Source organism: Trypanosoma brucei, chromosome 11 (assembly GCF_000210295.1).
Source record: "Trypanosoma brucei gambiense DAL972 chromosome 11, complete sequence".
Classification (NCBI taxonomy): Eukaryota; Euglenozoa; class Kinetoplastea; order Trypanosomatida; family Trypanosomatidae; genus Trypanosoma; species Trypanosoma brucei.
Window position 1 is genome coordinate 686470 of NC_026744.1, and position 15923 is coordinate 702392.

The window sequence follows — 15923 nt, forward strand, 5'->3', positions numbered from 1 at the left end:
AAGTAGTGAAAAGTTTTGCACGGCGCTACCAGTTTGCAGCTGAGAAAATATAAAAAGATAAAGAGGAGATCAAGAATTCAGAAATATCTCTCTTCCCGTCAACTGCAATCAAACACCTGTATATAACGGGACGGATGGCTGCAAGGGGGAATGAATGGTAGAACCAAGCATACAAATGAATGTATGAATATATACTACGTATAAATATACATATAAGTAAACATATATATATATATTTATTTATTTATTATGGTATAGGAACGGACAAATGTAAAAAAAATGCGATCTGTTCACACTGTCCCCTTCTTCTGTCACAGCACAGTGGCCTGCGTTTCGAATACAGAAGTGTATATGCACTTGCACACCTTCCATCATTTACTCTAACCTCAAAAAACGCCGTTCCCCACCACCCACCCATCCATCCATCCATCCAATTTTCACTGACTAATAACTATTTATATTGCAAATATAAATGAATATAAACGTATGTTTGCCACCACGCACACCCAAATCACCCCTCCTCACCAAAGGCAAGAGCGGAAACAGAACCTATGAAACACACAAACTTGGGAAGGAAGAAACGAACAGAGAGCAGAAAAACTGCATCGTTAATTCGCCGTCGGTTTGCCGGTGTGCTTCCTTACTCGTCCTTACCCAATAAACACAAACATAGTTTTTACCCATAGTTCTTAGGCTCAGAGCTCCGCACCATTTCGTGTAAATGAAACCCACACACGCACCTCACTGTACCCTCTTTCTTCCTCGCCGGAGGAACAGACAATCACAAAACAAAAAAAAAACAGCACAAATAATCCATCCACCCGTGGTGGACGCACTGATATGCCCTACGACTGGCCGTTCGCATTCTTACGGAGAAGGCTGGCCAGTACTCGCTCCTGCCCCACACGCCGCAACCAGTCAACAAAAAGTGTGTGCACTTTCCCTCGTAACTCATCTGCTAAATCTTTCCTTCCATCCGCCTCGAGTCGTTCATATGCCTCCCGCAACTGCCGCGAAGTTTCCTGAAAACGTCGCACGCGGCGCTCCATCGCGGTGGCATACGGCGGAGGCGGCGGACACGGATTCGTGCGGGTGGTCACCACAGCGCTGGTGTGCGGGGCGACGGGAAAACACACGGGGGTGAATTCATCTGGTGGTAGGATACAATGCGGGGAAGGGATACCAACATTCCATAAATTCATCATGGGGTTTACCCCGGAGTTTGCCAGATGCTCCTCTAAGGTGGAGTAGTGCGAGTTGTACGGGGCGAAGCGGACATTCTCTGAGTTCTCGCTTCCCTCGAGCTGGCAGAGTACGGGTGGACTGTTCGTACAGATGAATATGTTCACATTGCGGCATCGGTTCACCACCACAGCAGTGCACAAGGCTGAGATATTGGTGTTCTCGCAACGATCTATGTACAAAACTCCCCCGACTGGACCTAAAGCAACGGTGCAATTGACAAGTTGAGTGAGCCGTGTGTGAGGAAGGTCGGAAGTAACATAAAAGCTAGTTTGCGAGCACTTCTCGACGGTGTAGCTGGAGGATATAGCTAACTTCGGGCTATAAGTTACCACTGGGCACGTAGGGATGCAAATAGTTCCTTGCAAACCCTTAACTACAATGTTGTTGCTAAAAGGTGACGAGCGTGAAGTGGCGGCTAACTCACTAGGCACCGTTATCCTAGGACGTATGAACTGAGAGAGTATCGTAATGTCGATCGTTTTCTCAGACCGCGGCCACAGAAAGCCGATGCTGGTGCCAAAAGGTTGCTCCACGCCATTAACGAACTCCCGAAGCAAAATTCGAAGCTCTTTCGAATCACTCAACGTTAATCTTCCTGGTCGCGTGATGGCTACTACACTTATGTAGTCATGAAGGTGTTGACGCACACTTGCCATAACGCGCTCCCGCTCCGACTCACCCGGTAGTACTCGCTGAGTTTGCTCCACGACAAGTTGGGCGAGCAGAAATATGATGAGTGCCGGTAAACCTATTTGCCTAGTGGCGGAAACTACAGGCCAGCGGGCGACGTCTACCGTTCCGCCCATCTTTTTAAGTAATGACCGGCTTTCCTCCTGCCTGCATTCCACCGGCGACCTCACCTCAGGGCTGCCGTTGCCGCTCCCTGTACTGCTTCCTAGTGATGCTGCCGTGTATTGAGTGTATCCACCTGTTAATGCGTATACCACATCGAAAATTGAACTGGCAACGGACTCGCGCATGCCAAGAACATTAATGGCAATATCTACCCAAACGGAGAGTGAGATGGCAGTACGATTTGGACACTCCTGACGAATTTTCATCACTGATGAAGTTGTGAGACCACTGGGCACTTCAAGAAGGAGGCCACAGTTCTGAAAAAGAACCGAGTTGACACAAAACACCACCTGATTGGTGCCCAGAAGTGCAGATGTGGGAGAACTGTCCCCGTAATAGGGGTTTCCAGGGGCGTATTTGTTAGTCATTTGGACACTAAAGCGAGACAACAACACACTTCCTTCTTTTTATTTATTTCTTTCTTAATGATAGAAAGGTACGCTCTCCAAAAAATGAAAAAAAAAACTAACCTAGTGCCCTCCGCTTTGTTTCCTGCTCTTCTACGTGCTTTCCAGATAATCTATTTCCTTTTTTACTCTTCTTCTTTTGGAAAAATAAATTCTCAAAAACTACAATAGCAGCTTTTGTATATGTGAGATGATAAATAATTTTCTTACAACCCTTCCCTTTTTGGTGGTGGAGGCAATTCAAATACGCAGCTCCTCTCCCTCTATATAAATGTCTGCTTTTCAGTAGAAACAAGAAAAAGAAAAAAAGAAAGAAGAGTTTTCGACGATAAGTAGAGCAACACAAAGAAACCTGTTGAGGGACAGTTTCTTCTCTTTTTTTTTTTTAAGTATGTACGAGTTTGAGTGAGAGGGAGATGAAATGGAGAAACGGAGACAGAAGAAATACCATCAACAATGTTAGTGATACAGAGGACAGAAATTGGGAAGAGGAAAGTATAAAAAGAGGAAAAAAATAAAAATAAAAACAGTGTTTAGTGTATCCATTCATCCGATCAGCTACGCGCATTCAACACGCACGTGCAGTGCACGAGCGTAAAAGTATTTGTTAACGTATTTATTTTGTTGCTGATCCCATCGAGCATACCAATTCATCCCGTCCCTTCCAAACAGCGGAAAAGAGAAGAGGAGAAACGGGATGAAAAAGTAGCGGGGTGTAATGAAATAAGGAGAACAGATGGGGTACCGCACAGCAGCGGACTTCCATGTTTTAAAAATAAACAAATAAGTGATTAAGGGAGTACATGATAAAAACCTTGTGAATGCACATCAATAACAATCGACAAAAACAAGTATAACACGGAAAACAGTTAAAAAAGATAAAACAAATAAAAACTCAGCCATTGTTAACGATGATAGCAAAAAAAAAAAAGAATAAATTAGCACGGGAACTACTTAAAAGATAGTTCGTCGCTGTGACGAAAGAGCCAAATAAAATAAGGAAGAGAACAGAGTGGTTACTTTCACCTTTACCTTCCTTGCCATTCCCCACCTTTTCAAAGTATCGCCCACATATCACCGGGGTCGGTACAACTGCGGCTAATTCATACAATAACTGGAGAAATGACTAACTCTAACACTTTCTCCCCCCCCTCCCCCGAAAAAAAAGGTTAGTGGATCATATTATTTCATTATTACACCACAAATAATTCCCGTTTGTGACGCATTTTACGAACCTCTCCTGCACCCTCCCGTCTCAACTTTGAAACTTCCCTGGTGAAGGTCCAGTCATTTCCCTTTCCTGTTCAATCGGATGAATGGCGCTATGATAACCTGTTCCGGTACCCGTGATGGCAGCGGAGCCGGAAGGTACACACATTGAGCGCTGCAATGATAGCATGGAATTCAGAATATGTTGTTGCGGAATGTAACCGGGAGGCAGCGGTTGAGCAACAGAAGACGCAGCAAACATGGAAAATGGTTCACTCGGACTGTAGTTTTGTTGTGTATTGTTCAGGTTGTTGCCGGAATACATCTGAAGTGGACCACTGCTCTGCATTGGGTAGTTTGGCGGTATGCTCCCAATTGTCAGTGGGGGTGTCAAGGCGTACGATTGAGACGGAACCATTGCTGTTGGTTGCAGATGATCGTGCACTTGCTGCTGTTGTTGTTGTTGCTGTTGCGTGTTGTTGTTGTTACCAACATATGTTTCGTCAGGTCTCCGATTATCCCCGGTGTCGTTACTCCCACTCCTCCGCCCTCCCATGAACTGACGCATGATACACATATTACAACAACCAGCAAGGAGGAAAAAGACAAGTGCTAATCCCACGAGTCCGAACAGCGGGTTGCGAACGATCTTAGCTAACGAGAAACCCAAGTAGCCGGAGGAATCGGTGTCGGTTGAGTTATCTTTTATTACTGATACGTTGCACCAAATGTACCGCGGGTTCAGTACGTCCTGCTGAACAGAAGTAATCCAGTCTTCATCGCACACGCATGTTTTATTTTCTTCAAACCACTCCCCATGCATGCATATATTCACAGTGTTTTTGAGGTACGGAGGCAGTTCAACACTTTTATTTGGGAGGGCAGCATATGATGGCAAAGTACTGTCTTCCATTAATGACAGCAAAAGTAACACCCAGGACAGAAAACGCACTTCCGCCAGCATCGATAACATTTTTTCTTTCTTTGTTCCCTTCGTTTTTCTTTTTTACCTTTTCGTGATCCTACAAGCAAATACGACCAAAATAAGATTCGAAATGACGTCAGAACAAATGACGTGCATGCCCAGACGAAAGAGCATAAACACACGTATAAATAAATATATATTTATTTAAGTACAAGCGATATCAAATTGCAACAATCAAACACAGGAATTTTAAACAAAGTGGCGATACCACAGATCCCAATTGATGTAACTGCCCTGTACCCACGTGCGCCGCTTAATGCGTATGCTTAACGATAGTAACAATATTAATCGTCATCACAATAATGAGACTATATATTTTGATGATTTCTTCTATTATTTTCTTTTGTTGCATACACACACTCGTATTACATTTTTGAACAAGCCACTCAACAGCCGCGTCACCGTTTTCGCATAATTGAACAACGCATTTCTTCCTTTCCTTTTTCATTATTATTGTCATTGTTGCTGTTTTTTTTTTTTTCGTGCGTGTGTGTGCAGGTTGGGTGTGTGTGTGTGGGGGGGGGGGGAGAAGGGGAATGGAAAAAAACAAGCGTGAAAAAGTGACCGCACAAACATGCAGACATGAGTAAACAAACAAACAAATAGATTTATATTCATATGCATATTCATTCCACTTGATGTACTTATGTAAGTGCTCAGTCGCTGCCGGTGTTATCGTCATATGTATACGGTGATGTTTCCAAAAACTTTGGTACATTTGCCAGTGGCGTATCCATGCCAAGAGCCGATTTTGGATTTGCCTGAAACCATTGTCCCTTCATGGGTTCCTCAATTACAACATAACGGAAGCAATCGCGACCTCCATAACTCCACATAAATAACTTATATGTTCCCACAATACCAACTATAGTGGAAATGGGCCAAATCATACAAACGGCATAAATCTCAAAGCGCCGCATCCAACGAGGCACGGCCATTTATTACTAAACTAAACCACATTCCGATGCAAATGATGCGGGGTGTAGACGGAGAGGGGAAAGGAGGTGTGTGTGTGTGTGGAGGAGGAGGGACAAAAATAATTATTTTAAGGCGTTCAACAACAAATAAAAGTAGGAGAGCTCATTGATAATTATTCATGGAAAAATAAAATCATACAATATTAAACAATAAACAACACCTACAAGAGTAATGGAAGAAAAAAAAACAGGCACAAAATAGAAAGATGAGAATGTGACACAACAACTGTACGAGACCAAAAGGCGAATTGTCAGTGAAAATGACACCAAGAAACGATAACCAGAAAAGGCAACAACAACAAAATGTGCCTCCATTACACCTACGAGCGAAGCAACATGTCTAAAAACATAATGCACAGCAACGAAGTACAAAAGGCATTTTTTTTTTTTTTGCGGTGACATGTTAGTTTCGTTTCCTTCTGAGAGAAAAAGAGGCTGCAGGTGGGAAAAAAAATTGAAAACATAAAAATGAAAGAGAAAAAGGTTTGACACCACACCGATACAAAAAAAAAAGGAAGGGCGATTTGGTATGCTATAAAACCAATAGTGCAGGGCTGTTAATTGAAGCGAAGAGCCACTTGATACTTATTTTGTGAGAAGTTTTTTTTTTTACCTCTCTTGGACTTTAATTGCCCGTGTATGTATGATATGTCATCGGATCCGGAAGAAGAGAGAAAAAAAATCAAGGAAATAACCTGGTACACTCCTCACTTATGAGAATGTTCCTCCTTTTTTTTCTTCTTTTCTAACCCCGATGTTGTCACTTTATTATTATTATCATTATTATTATTATTGTAACGGTTGACCAACCTTCAGTCCGCAAAACTCTCCCCTTTCACGCTCATAAAGATATCTGTCGGTTTACAACATTCGATAGTAAATTTGAAACGTTTTCGCATTCTTTGCGTTATGCGAAAGCAATAAACACCATACCATATATATATATATATAATTTTACACCATCACGCACATCATAAACTTACTTCTCCCTCCTCCCCTTCACACACCAATAGGCGTGGCTGTTGGCGCATATTTTCTTTACGATTATGTGTCTTTCATTCCGTCAGCACCACACCTTTTTTTTTTCGTGTTGACGTCCACACAGGCCCTTGCTGCACACCACATGACTCATCTTCATTCTTACGTATGTAATCAATTTGCATGTAAATGCATGTGCGTGTTTACAAAAAAAAAAAAAACAACAACAAAAAAACACACTCACACTCCTATTTGTGGTGCATTATGCTGTCCCAAAGAGTGAGGCTGCAAAGGTTTGTAGGAGTAATGTTACACCGAAACCTGTGGCGTCATCGCGGGCAGCAGGTGCTGCGAGGTCGACGTGTGCCCAATCCCCCTTGTATTTGCTGTCTATGTGACTCCCAACAAAGTAACCGGCGCAGCTAACTTGTGCATTCGAGCGATTCAGCACGGAGTTACGGCTGTCTGCTACACTGCTTCTGAACTCGGGGCACTGGAATTCTGGACAGAAAACAACAGGGAAACAGAGGTCACCACAGCGGCGTCCCGCCTGAAGGACGCGGTTTTCAATTTCCTCACTACTGGCATATAATGCGGCATGATAGCGGCCAGTGGCAATACCCTGAGCTCCCGTAAGCGTCGCCATGTCCACAATAACATCAGGCGTATAAGGCAGAAGAGCCGAGGCGTGGTAAACTCCATCACCAAGTACCAGTCGACCTTCAGCATCTGTGTTATTGATTTCCACAGTTTTCCCTGATCTCATCCGCACAATATCGTCATTGCGCTGAGAGCGGGGTCCAACAGCATTGTCAGCAAGGCACAGAATGGACGAAATACGGTGAGGGACGCCGATCATTGCAAGTCCAATAAACCCACAAAAGACAGCAGCCGCACCGCCCATATCGTGCTTCATCCCACACATGCCCGTCGTGGGTTTAATGGAGAGACCGCCAGTGTCGTATACAATACCCTTTCCAACAAAGGCCAATTTTTCTTGGGGATTTATGCCGCTGCCCCCGGCCGCATTGGGCTCGTAGGACAACGTTACCAAGTGCGGTGGATATTCCGCTGCCTTTCCAACACCATAAATTCCACCATATCCTTTCTCCCGCAGATCCTCTCCACTGATGATGTCAATGGAAACGTTGCGCTTCAACTTATTTTTCAGTTTAGCGATGTGTCCAGCAGCGATCTCCGTGAAAGTCGTTGTGTCCAGTAGGTTGCAAGGAGAATCAACCAAGCGTTGACAAAGCTGAATGGAGAGAGCTGCCGCATCGAGGTACTCCCGCTTTCCACATGCAAAAGTGTCACTTGCCTCGCTGAGGCTCTGCTTTCGCGTGTCTGGGGCAAACACGACTCGGACAGGAATGCCACGATTCCAGTACGACTTCTCAGCGTAACCATTCTTTGCAGAAAAACTTTGATTGGCGCCACGCGCAACGGCAGCCGCCACGCAAAGCACGTTTTCGGCTTCGCAACAGTAAATATCGAGCGCACCTGAGGCTGCTGTGACACCCTTTACTTTCTTGGCATATGCCACGGCTTCCTTCACAATGTTGGTGATGGAGTCGGGGCGAAGAGGACAGTTATGGCGGGAGAAGGCTCCTGCTATGACTCCAAGTGTAATACGTAACTCGTGGTTAGTGCCACACCGGTAGCCATCACTCCTGAAGCTTGCCTCGTCGATTTCGTCGATTAGTTGATCTAGCTCAGGTTTGTGGTATGGGAATAACTGGCTGAGTCCTTTACTTTTCAGCTGCTGGCGAGTTCCAAGAAGAAGAATAGTGTGGGGTTGAGGTGCGCTGTTGGAGGTGAGAACTTTGGCCATATGCTTTCCTTCAGTTGTGGTGTGAAACGTTACATTTGGCACAAAGTTAACGCAACTGTCAACAAAGCTCGACAAGTTGCTTTCCTCATAAACCGAGTTGCTGCGTTGCCGCTTGAGGGTTGCAGGCATAATCAGCTGATATTTACCAGTTTTCTTCGTGTGTCTGTGTGTGTGTCTGTTCGTATTTGTGTCTCAGTGTAATTCACTGCCTTCACTCCTTCCTCTTTTTTGTCGTACAAGTGTACCTACTCTTCGCGATGCACCCGACAAAGCAAAGTAAACGCCTTTTCTATATTGTTTCTTTAAGTCTTTCTTGTTTGATTTCTTTAGGGTGATCCTCGTTATTTGGTAGGCGTTATTATTTTAGATTATTTCTCTTTAGCGGCACAACGCGAAGTTCTAAAGAAGTAAATTATAAAAAAAAACAACAAAATAAATTAAAAAGAGAAGGAAAATGAGCAAAGGGTAAATGAAACAATGAATGGTAGTTATAATAAAATAGCAGCAACATCAATAATAGAGGTATTCGTTGTAAACACCATCAACAAAAAGATGAATAACAAGCACATTGAAAAAACAGGATGAAGATGTAGCCTGTGTGTCCCTTTTTTTTTTCTCTTTCAAATGAGACAAAGCATCTCACTACGGCAAACGCAATGACAAAGGAAGAGAAAAGGAGAGCGAAGGGGAGTTCAACGACAAGATAAACAAAAAAATTATTTGTTACTTTTCGTCTCTTCGTCTGCTTGTCCTTCTTTAAATACAGCACTTCAAAACCACTCCCTGACAGATAGGAAGAAAGCAAAAGAAGATAAATTTATGACGACAATTTACGCCACTACACCAGCACAAAGCACATAAAGCACACAAACAAACAAACGAGTTGACGCTGCTATCAAATTCCCCCAACGAGACAAAGAAAACATTCACTAGTATCAGCACGCAAACGTGTTAACCCATATATAAATATACAATAACACATATTAATGTAAATATAAATGCATATATGTGTATATATACTTTTACATGGGTTTTTTTCTCTTTCCCATAATTTGTGGTTTGTACCAGAGTCGTTGAAAGGATATATCAAACAAGTAAAAGGAGAGAAAAAAAAAACAAGTACAAATCATGTAAAGCATCCTTTCACAGCAGGTCAGTAAAATCTTGCGCGTTAGAGAACATAGCAAACCACATACCATCATACACGAGAAACACACCTCACGCGAATTTGAAATCCCGATGTATTAGCACCAGAAGCAACGACCATAACAATTATAACAATCATCATCGAAGGAGAAAATCAAATAAAAGGGAAGGAACTACTGAAAAATACACAATTGGCGGTGCCGACAAGCAATATACACACACATATATATATATATATATTTATTTATTTATTTATTTAGATTTATGAAAACGTTGCGAGCTTGTTTACTGCTGTTGTTAATATGGCTATAACCATTATTTCATCTTCTTTCTTTTCCTTCCTTCTTCTCGGTTTACGTACTTCATTCGTCAGCATCATTTTCCCCTCTGCACCCATCACTTTCGGGAGAGGTAAGGGAGAAGCGTGAAACGGTAAGTGGAAACAACAGCATAACCTCGTCAGCAAAGTCCGCCGGCCGGCAACATTAAAAAATGAAAAAAAAAAGGAGAATGAGCAACCGAAGAAGAGACCTAGTAGAAAAATTAAGAAAAAGTGCAGGTACGAGTGTATAGAAAACACATGTGCGTTTCGTCTGCTCCGCAGTGCTATCCACCATCAGCAAATAGTTGCAATTCAAACAAAAAACAAAAGGAAACAAAAGTAGCGACCGCTTGCAGAGGGGTGCAATGGAGGAAGAGAAAGGGAAAAGAGAGAACAATGGAAGAAGGTGCAGTAAAATTCTTTTCTTTCCGGGAACTTCATATCCCACAACTTCACAGTCACACATATTCCCAACGCGGACTTTGCACGAATGAGCCCCACACATAAGTATATATATATATATATTTACACACATAATTTTAATCAATTCAGTGCGACTCCCTTTCGTCAAATTCCATTAACGTGCGTTCTCTTTCTCCCCCCCTCTCCCTCCTACCGTTGCTGCAAAACGGTTTATGGTAGAAGCTTTACACGTAAAAGAACACAACCTAAGTGCTCTTGTACGCGCATGCTTCATCCAGCAACAAGTTAGAGAGGCTCCCTTCGTGGTTTGCACACAAATAGGACCTTAGAGAGAAAAGAAAAGAGAAACAAAGTGTCTACTGCAAACAAAGCACGAGCAATGCGGCAAGGGAGTAGGAATCAAGGCGGACACTTCCATCTGTGTGGTGAACACTTCGAAAATGGAGGATAAAAACACAGGAAGCTCAACGTGCAACTAAACCACATTATGCGAGGTGGGGAGAGACGCCGCGTTTACAACGAGTAACATCCTACTAACATTTATGACTACAAAGCGGATGTGAACCAGCTTCCCACTTACTGTTCCCCTCTCCCTCAACTTCATTCACATACAAACACGTGTATGCCCTTATTTATTTATATATGTACGTACAAGCAAGCTCGCATGTTGAATTGCATCATCACTATACAAACTACGTCTGTGCAAGCACGTCAACAAGGCGGTCCAAGGCACAGCACTCACCCGAATGGTCCCCGCAGCTTCGAGCCTCTTTCATTGCCTGCAGTGCCGTCTTCAACTCATTCAAAGCGTTATCAGTCAACAACGAATCTGAGCACACACGTTGGAGGGCTGCCTCAACGTCAATCGGCTCCGTATGGTTTCGCACGAAGGGAATAACAACATCATTCAGTTCGTCCTCCTCGTCGCTATTACCACTACCATTTTTCACACCTGCTCTCGAGCCACCTTGACGACTTCTTTCGATCTCCATAGTGCCACCGGCTCTGCCTTTCATGGATAGCCTCGGTGTGGTGCCGCGTGGTGTCATGAGTGCTGTGGCTTCACGCTGCTTTATTTTCTCTAAGGAGTTGACATTCTCGTCCACATGTCTCCAGTAAGTCAAATCACCGTGCACTTCTTCGGCCTTCTCTCCATCCCCCAGCGCCCGCCGCAAGCAGAGGATACTCTCCTGGCACGTTACACCGGGGCTTTCATACAATATGTTCCGTATGACATGACGAAGTCCATCGTAGAACTCGTCACTGTTCTCCATGTCGTGAAATGTAACAAAGAGAGAGCGTTGCACCATGCGCAGCAGTGCACGGCTCCCGGGTGAGCTTATCACCCACATGGTGTTTTCCCAGAACTGACTGCTGCCTACGACATATACACTGTTGGTCGCGACCACAGACGGTTCAGTGCCCTTTGTATTGTTACTGCTACCATTGACATTACTGCCTACGCGGTTTCCACCCTTGCCGTCGTCTTGTGAATTCGGGTTCCACACCAGATCTTCCAACTTGACGCAGCGGGCCGTGGCGGGCCCAAGGTAAACTTTCTTGGCACAGTGCGCCACACGACTCACAATGCGCGAGAAAAAGTTGTGCGGCACCATGTTCAATGTAAAGCGGTAAAAAGGACCATGTAAAAACGATGGCACGTGCATGCAGAACGAAGAGGGAGTGGGATTCATGAAGCACGAGGGTATGAGCACAAAATGCTCTGACTCGGGACCACCTGAGGGACCCGCAGATTTTTTCCGTCCAAGCCCGGATCCAACTTCCCTCATGTCTTTCCCAGCATTCGTCGGCGACGACTGTACGCTTGTGTTTTCATCGTTGAAAAAAGAGTACTGAAGTCGACTACCCATAATGATAAAGTCATAACTGCGCAACAACTCCAGCAACCCACCTAGTTGTGCGAAACCATATCCCTTTTCCTTTAGTACTCCATCGAATAGAGCTAACGCTGTCCTCATTGTCAAAACACCCTGAAGCAAGGCTCCACATACATCTTCAATTAGAACAGCATCCACATCGAATGGAAGGGATTTTCTCATGCTTTGCATAACCTCTCGGCACAGGACGAGTGGCACGGAGCGGAGAGACGAGTCATTTCCAGGGAGTTTGGGTGTCACAGTAGAGCAGCATGACAAGGTAGCCACGACGCGAAAAACCCACGGTGTGTCCACAATTACATACTTCCTCATGGCACGGTGCCTGTAGTGGTGATGCAACACACCCCAACTCATTAAAAGTTGAATATGTCGATGGAGGTCGTCCAAATTGTCACTGTAGCGGTTATCCAATGCATTGGCAACTGATTTAAACTCTCCAAAGGCTACACACCACTTCCCTTCACGGTTTATTTCTTTCGTTCGCTTCCCAAGGGATAGCAGCAACTTTGGAACCTGAGCATTTGGAAAGTCAGCATCATTGCGGCAGCGCCGAATAGCTTGATCCCCAAACCAGGAAAGCAAATCAGGGAATTTCCTCAACCGCTCAAACATTGGTGCAAAAACAGTGCGGTTAACATTATCCACAGCGAAGCAACCAGCGATGGAGGGCCGCATGTCTCCAACAACTTGCAGCGTACGAAAGTAATTGTTCACTTGCATCTCAAGTTCGGAGAAATGTTGAGCTAACTTACTGCTCTTAAGCGGGGAGCGGTCGAGGTAAGTTCCAACCAACACCACAGAAGTGTCTCGGGTGGTGGTGTGTGAAAGAATAAACTCCAAAAAGGGCAGAAGGCCTTCGAACGGGACGCTCTGAAGAAGTGAAAAGCATAACACATAAGTTGCACGGCGCGTTGGCAGAAGCCCCTGGAGAAGAGAAAAGCAACCAGTCCCCCCTAATTCCATCACATTCATCTCCACAGACGGATACTCCCCTGTGGTTGAAATCGTTGTTGACTCTACTCCAAAGGAGGGTCGCAAGTTCTTTTGATCACTAGTGAAGATCGAGTACCATTTGTCCTGTTTGTGCAAGTTTTCGCGGAAAGAAGTTTTCCCGCAGCTGCCGCAACCGAGCACAAGGAAGGTGTGACGATAAATAACATTGTATTCGTCGTCTCTGAGTTTTAACCTCCTTGCCGTCTTCACTGCACGAATTCGCTCCATACCTTCGCCAGCACCAATACGACTTCTCCCTACTCCCTTTGCAGTCCTTGGTAAACGAACTGACGTGGGTCGGACGTCGGCTGCCACTGGGTCTTTGTGAGTTGGCGGGCGATAGGTGTTTGTTTGGGCCTGGTGTTGCAGAACATCTTTCAGCTGCAATGCTGGAACAAAAGGGGAAACACCACTACCCGCAGTAATTGGGGGAACAACAGGTGCTGCACTACCACCATTACCAGTATTAGCGGCACTAGACGCGATGCCTCCTCTCGGACTGTTAGTGGCGGCAACGGTAGTGATACCAACACCCACACTTTGTGTTGGGGCAGGGATTCTCAAGCTAGGTACGGAGCTTTCGGAGATGTTTTTAAAACGAGGTGAGAGTATTGTACCCTCCGCCGAGCGCATAGGACGACGCCGCGCAGTCATCGACGGCGCTGTGGGGTCTGTGAACTTGAACTGCAGAAATTCATCTCCAATGCACACCACGGTACCACTCATTAACGGGACGTCCCTCGATATTGGTTCTTGTTCGTCATTAATGTACGTGAGGTTGCCCTCCAGAGGTCGAAGTAACACACAACCATTTCCCTGGCGAACGAAGCAACAGTGCCGTGGAGCGACCCCACTGGTTCCCTCTCCACTCACTGTGATGCTCCGCCACTCGCTCCCTGGTGTTGGCTCTTCTGTTCCAAGGTATGTGGTTCCAGCCACAAGGTGCTCAACCACCCAATCCCCTACACCTTCCATATTGAGAATAAAGGGCTCATTACGGTCTAACTTAATTGTTGGGTGCGTTGGCCTTGGTGCCTCTTGCTGTTTCCCTTCCGCTTTGGTGAGTTGCTTTATAAGTTCCTCCGCCTGCTCCAATTTTGATAACAAAACAGCAGCGTCATGTGGCCTTCGTGGTGTCATGGAGGGGATGCTACTCTCCAGATCCTCCATGTTACTGGCGGGGCCGTGGCCGCCCCCAGCGGAATTGGGTAACCCACCAGGATTTGCTAAATCTGGCATTACTCCTCCCCGAAGAGCAAGTTCCTCGTAGTGCTTCATCTTCTCTCGGAGTTGCTGTACCTCTTCTTCCAACTCACGTATTCTTTTATCCCCTGCTGCGGCGTTTACAACTGCACGGGTGACGATAGACTTAGCACGATCCGCATAGCGCAGCGTGCTCATCGTTTCGTCGTAGTTTGCCGCTGCCGGGCTGAGCGTAGACAACATGAAGGTTTTACTGTTCCCGCCAAGAGACTCCTTAAGGATAAATGTTAAGGTGGAGTCACGATACGGGACGTGTCTTCGTCCACCAGCATCCGGCTTGCTTTTTCCGATGTCTGCTAAGGCACTAATCACCTGACCTAAAACCGTCAGAGATTTGTTTATATTTGCTCCCTCACGCAATGTGCCACCTTCTGCACCCGTAGACTTTGCCCTCTCACTTCCTGCAAGGTCCACCAGGTTAACTTTTGCACGGAGCTCTGTGCATGACACCGTACCATCTTTTACTTTCCCCATACGCTTCTGGATTACTGTGATTGAGAATATGGCGTGAGATCTACTTGAACGGTCATTCATATTTGTTGCTGCAATGTGACGACTCTGATTTCCTCCGTGCATCACTTGCATCATACTCTCCTCAGAATCCACTTGCACCTCCGAAATACCTTCAACATATACACCCAACACCTTGTGCTCGCGGACTTTGAGGTTCTCACACTTTGGATTAAGAAGGCAGTTGACACGCTCCTGGTATATTTCCATGTAGCTCACGAGAACTGTAATGTTCAACTGCGGTGGAAGTGCATTTTCCTCAACGCCTGATGAGCGCGCCGCCTCTCGTTCCCTCTCGTTCTCCGCCACTTCCTTCGCAACCATCTCAAAAAGACCCCTGGAAAGTCGGGGAATAATACCGGGGTCAACCACTACGTCACGGCCACCCGAAGGACCCATCATGGAGTAGCTTTTCCCGCTTCCAGACTGGCCATATGCGAAAACACATGCATTGAAACCTTTAATGGTTGCCTGGAGAACGGGGATACCAAGATACTCGTACACAGTTGTTTGGCTGTCGTTGCTGTCAAAAGCTCGGTCGAAGCTGAAGCACTTTCCCCCCGCCGCATCACACCCTGCGTCAGTCGCCGCACCGTTGGGGACACTTGACTTGTAAATACTAACCGTTTTTCCATTTTGGAACTGTAGGCAAATGGGTGAGTTGAGACGCTTCTCCCGCTCGTTGAGAGGTCGGGCACGCACGCAAACGGTCACATGCCCCTCCTCCGCATCGCGTGGCTTCGACATCCCAATACGAATATATGCGTCGCAACGAATCAAAACGAAGGAGGGTGTGGTAAGGAAAGAAGGACGAGGGGTTTCTTCAATAAAGATAGAACAACCCCCAAAATCTATATCTGCACCCTTTTGATGGTAATTTC

At 45.4% G+C, this 15923-nt stretch overlaps 5 protein-coding genes across 5 annotated transcripts; all 5 read right to left on the reverse strand.

The window, feature by feature from the left end:
* Positions 1-845: 845 nt before the first annotated feature.
* On the reverse strand, positions 846-2468 carry TbgDal_XI2690 (hypothetical protein, conserved; the record flags this gene model as incomplete). Its single annotated transcript, XM_011781114.1, has 1 exon — positions 846-2468. The coding sequence occupies one exon, from the start codon at positions 2466-2468 to the stop codon at positions 846-848; it is 1623 nt and encodes a 540-aa protein (XP_011779416.1).
* Positions 2469-3762: 1294 nt separating this feature from the next.
* Positions 3763-4689, reverse strand: TbgDal_XI2700 (hypothetical protein, conserved; the record flags this gene model as incomplete). The annotated part of the gene is made up of 1 exon (XM_011781115.1): positions 3763-4689. One exon carries the CDS (start codon positions 4687-4689, stop codon positions 3763-3765), a length of 927 nt encoding a protein of 308 aa, XP_011779417.1.
* A 265-nt stretch (positions 4690-4954) lies between these two features.
* Positions 4955-5419, reverse strand: TbgDal_XI2710 (T. brucei spp.-specific protein; the record flags this gene model as incomplete). Its single annotated transcript, XM_011781116.1, has 1 exon — positions 4955-5419. One exon carries the CDS (start codon positions 5417-5419, stop codon positions 4955-4957), a length of 465 nt encoding a protein of 154 aa, XP_011779418.1.
* Positions 5420-6918: 1499 nt separating this feature from the next.
* TbgDal_XI2720 (aminopeptidase, putative) lies at positions 6919-8616 on the reverse strand (the record flags this gene model as incomplete). Its single annotated transcript, XM_011781117.1, has 1 exon — positions 6919-8616. One exon carries the CDS (start codon positions 8614-8616, stop codon positions 6919-6921), a length of 1698 nt encoding a protein of 565 aa, XP_011779419.1.
* A 2454-nt stretch (positions 8617-11070) lies between these two features.
* On the reverse strand, positions 11071-15789 carry TbgDal_XI2730 (Unc104-like kinesin, putative; the record flags this gene model as incomplete). The annotated part of the gene is made up of 1 exon (XM_011781118.1): positions 11071-15789. One exon carries the CDS (start codon positions 15787-15789, stop codon positions 11071-11073), a length of 4719 nt encoding a protein of 1572 aa, XP_011779420.1.
* Between the last annotated feature and the right edge of the window lie 134 nt (positions 15790-15923).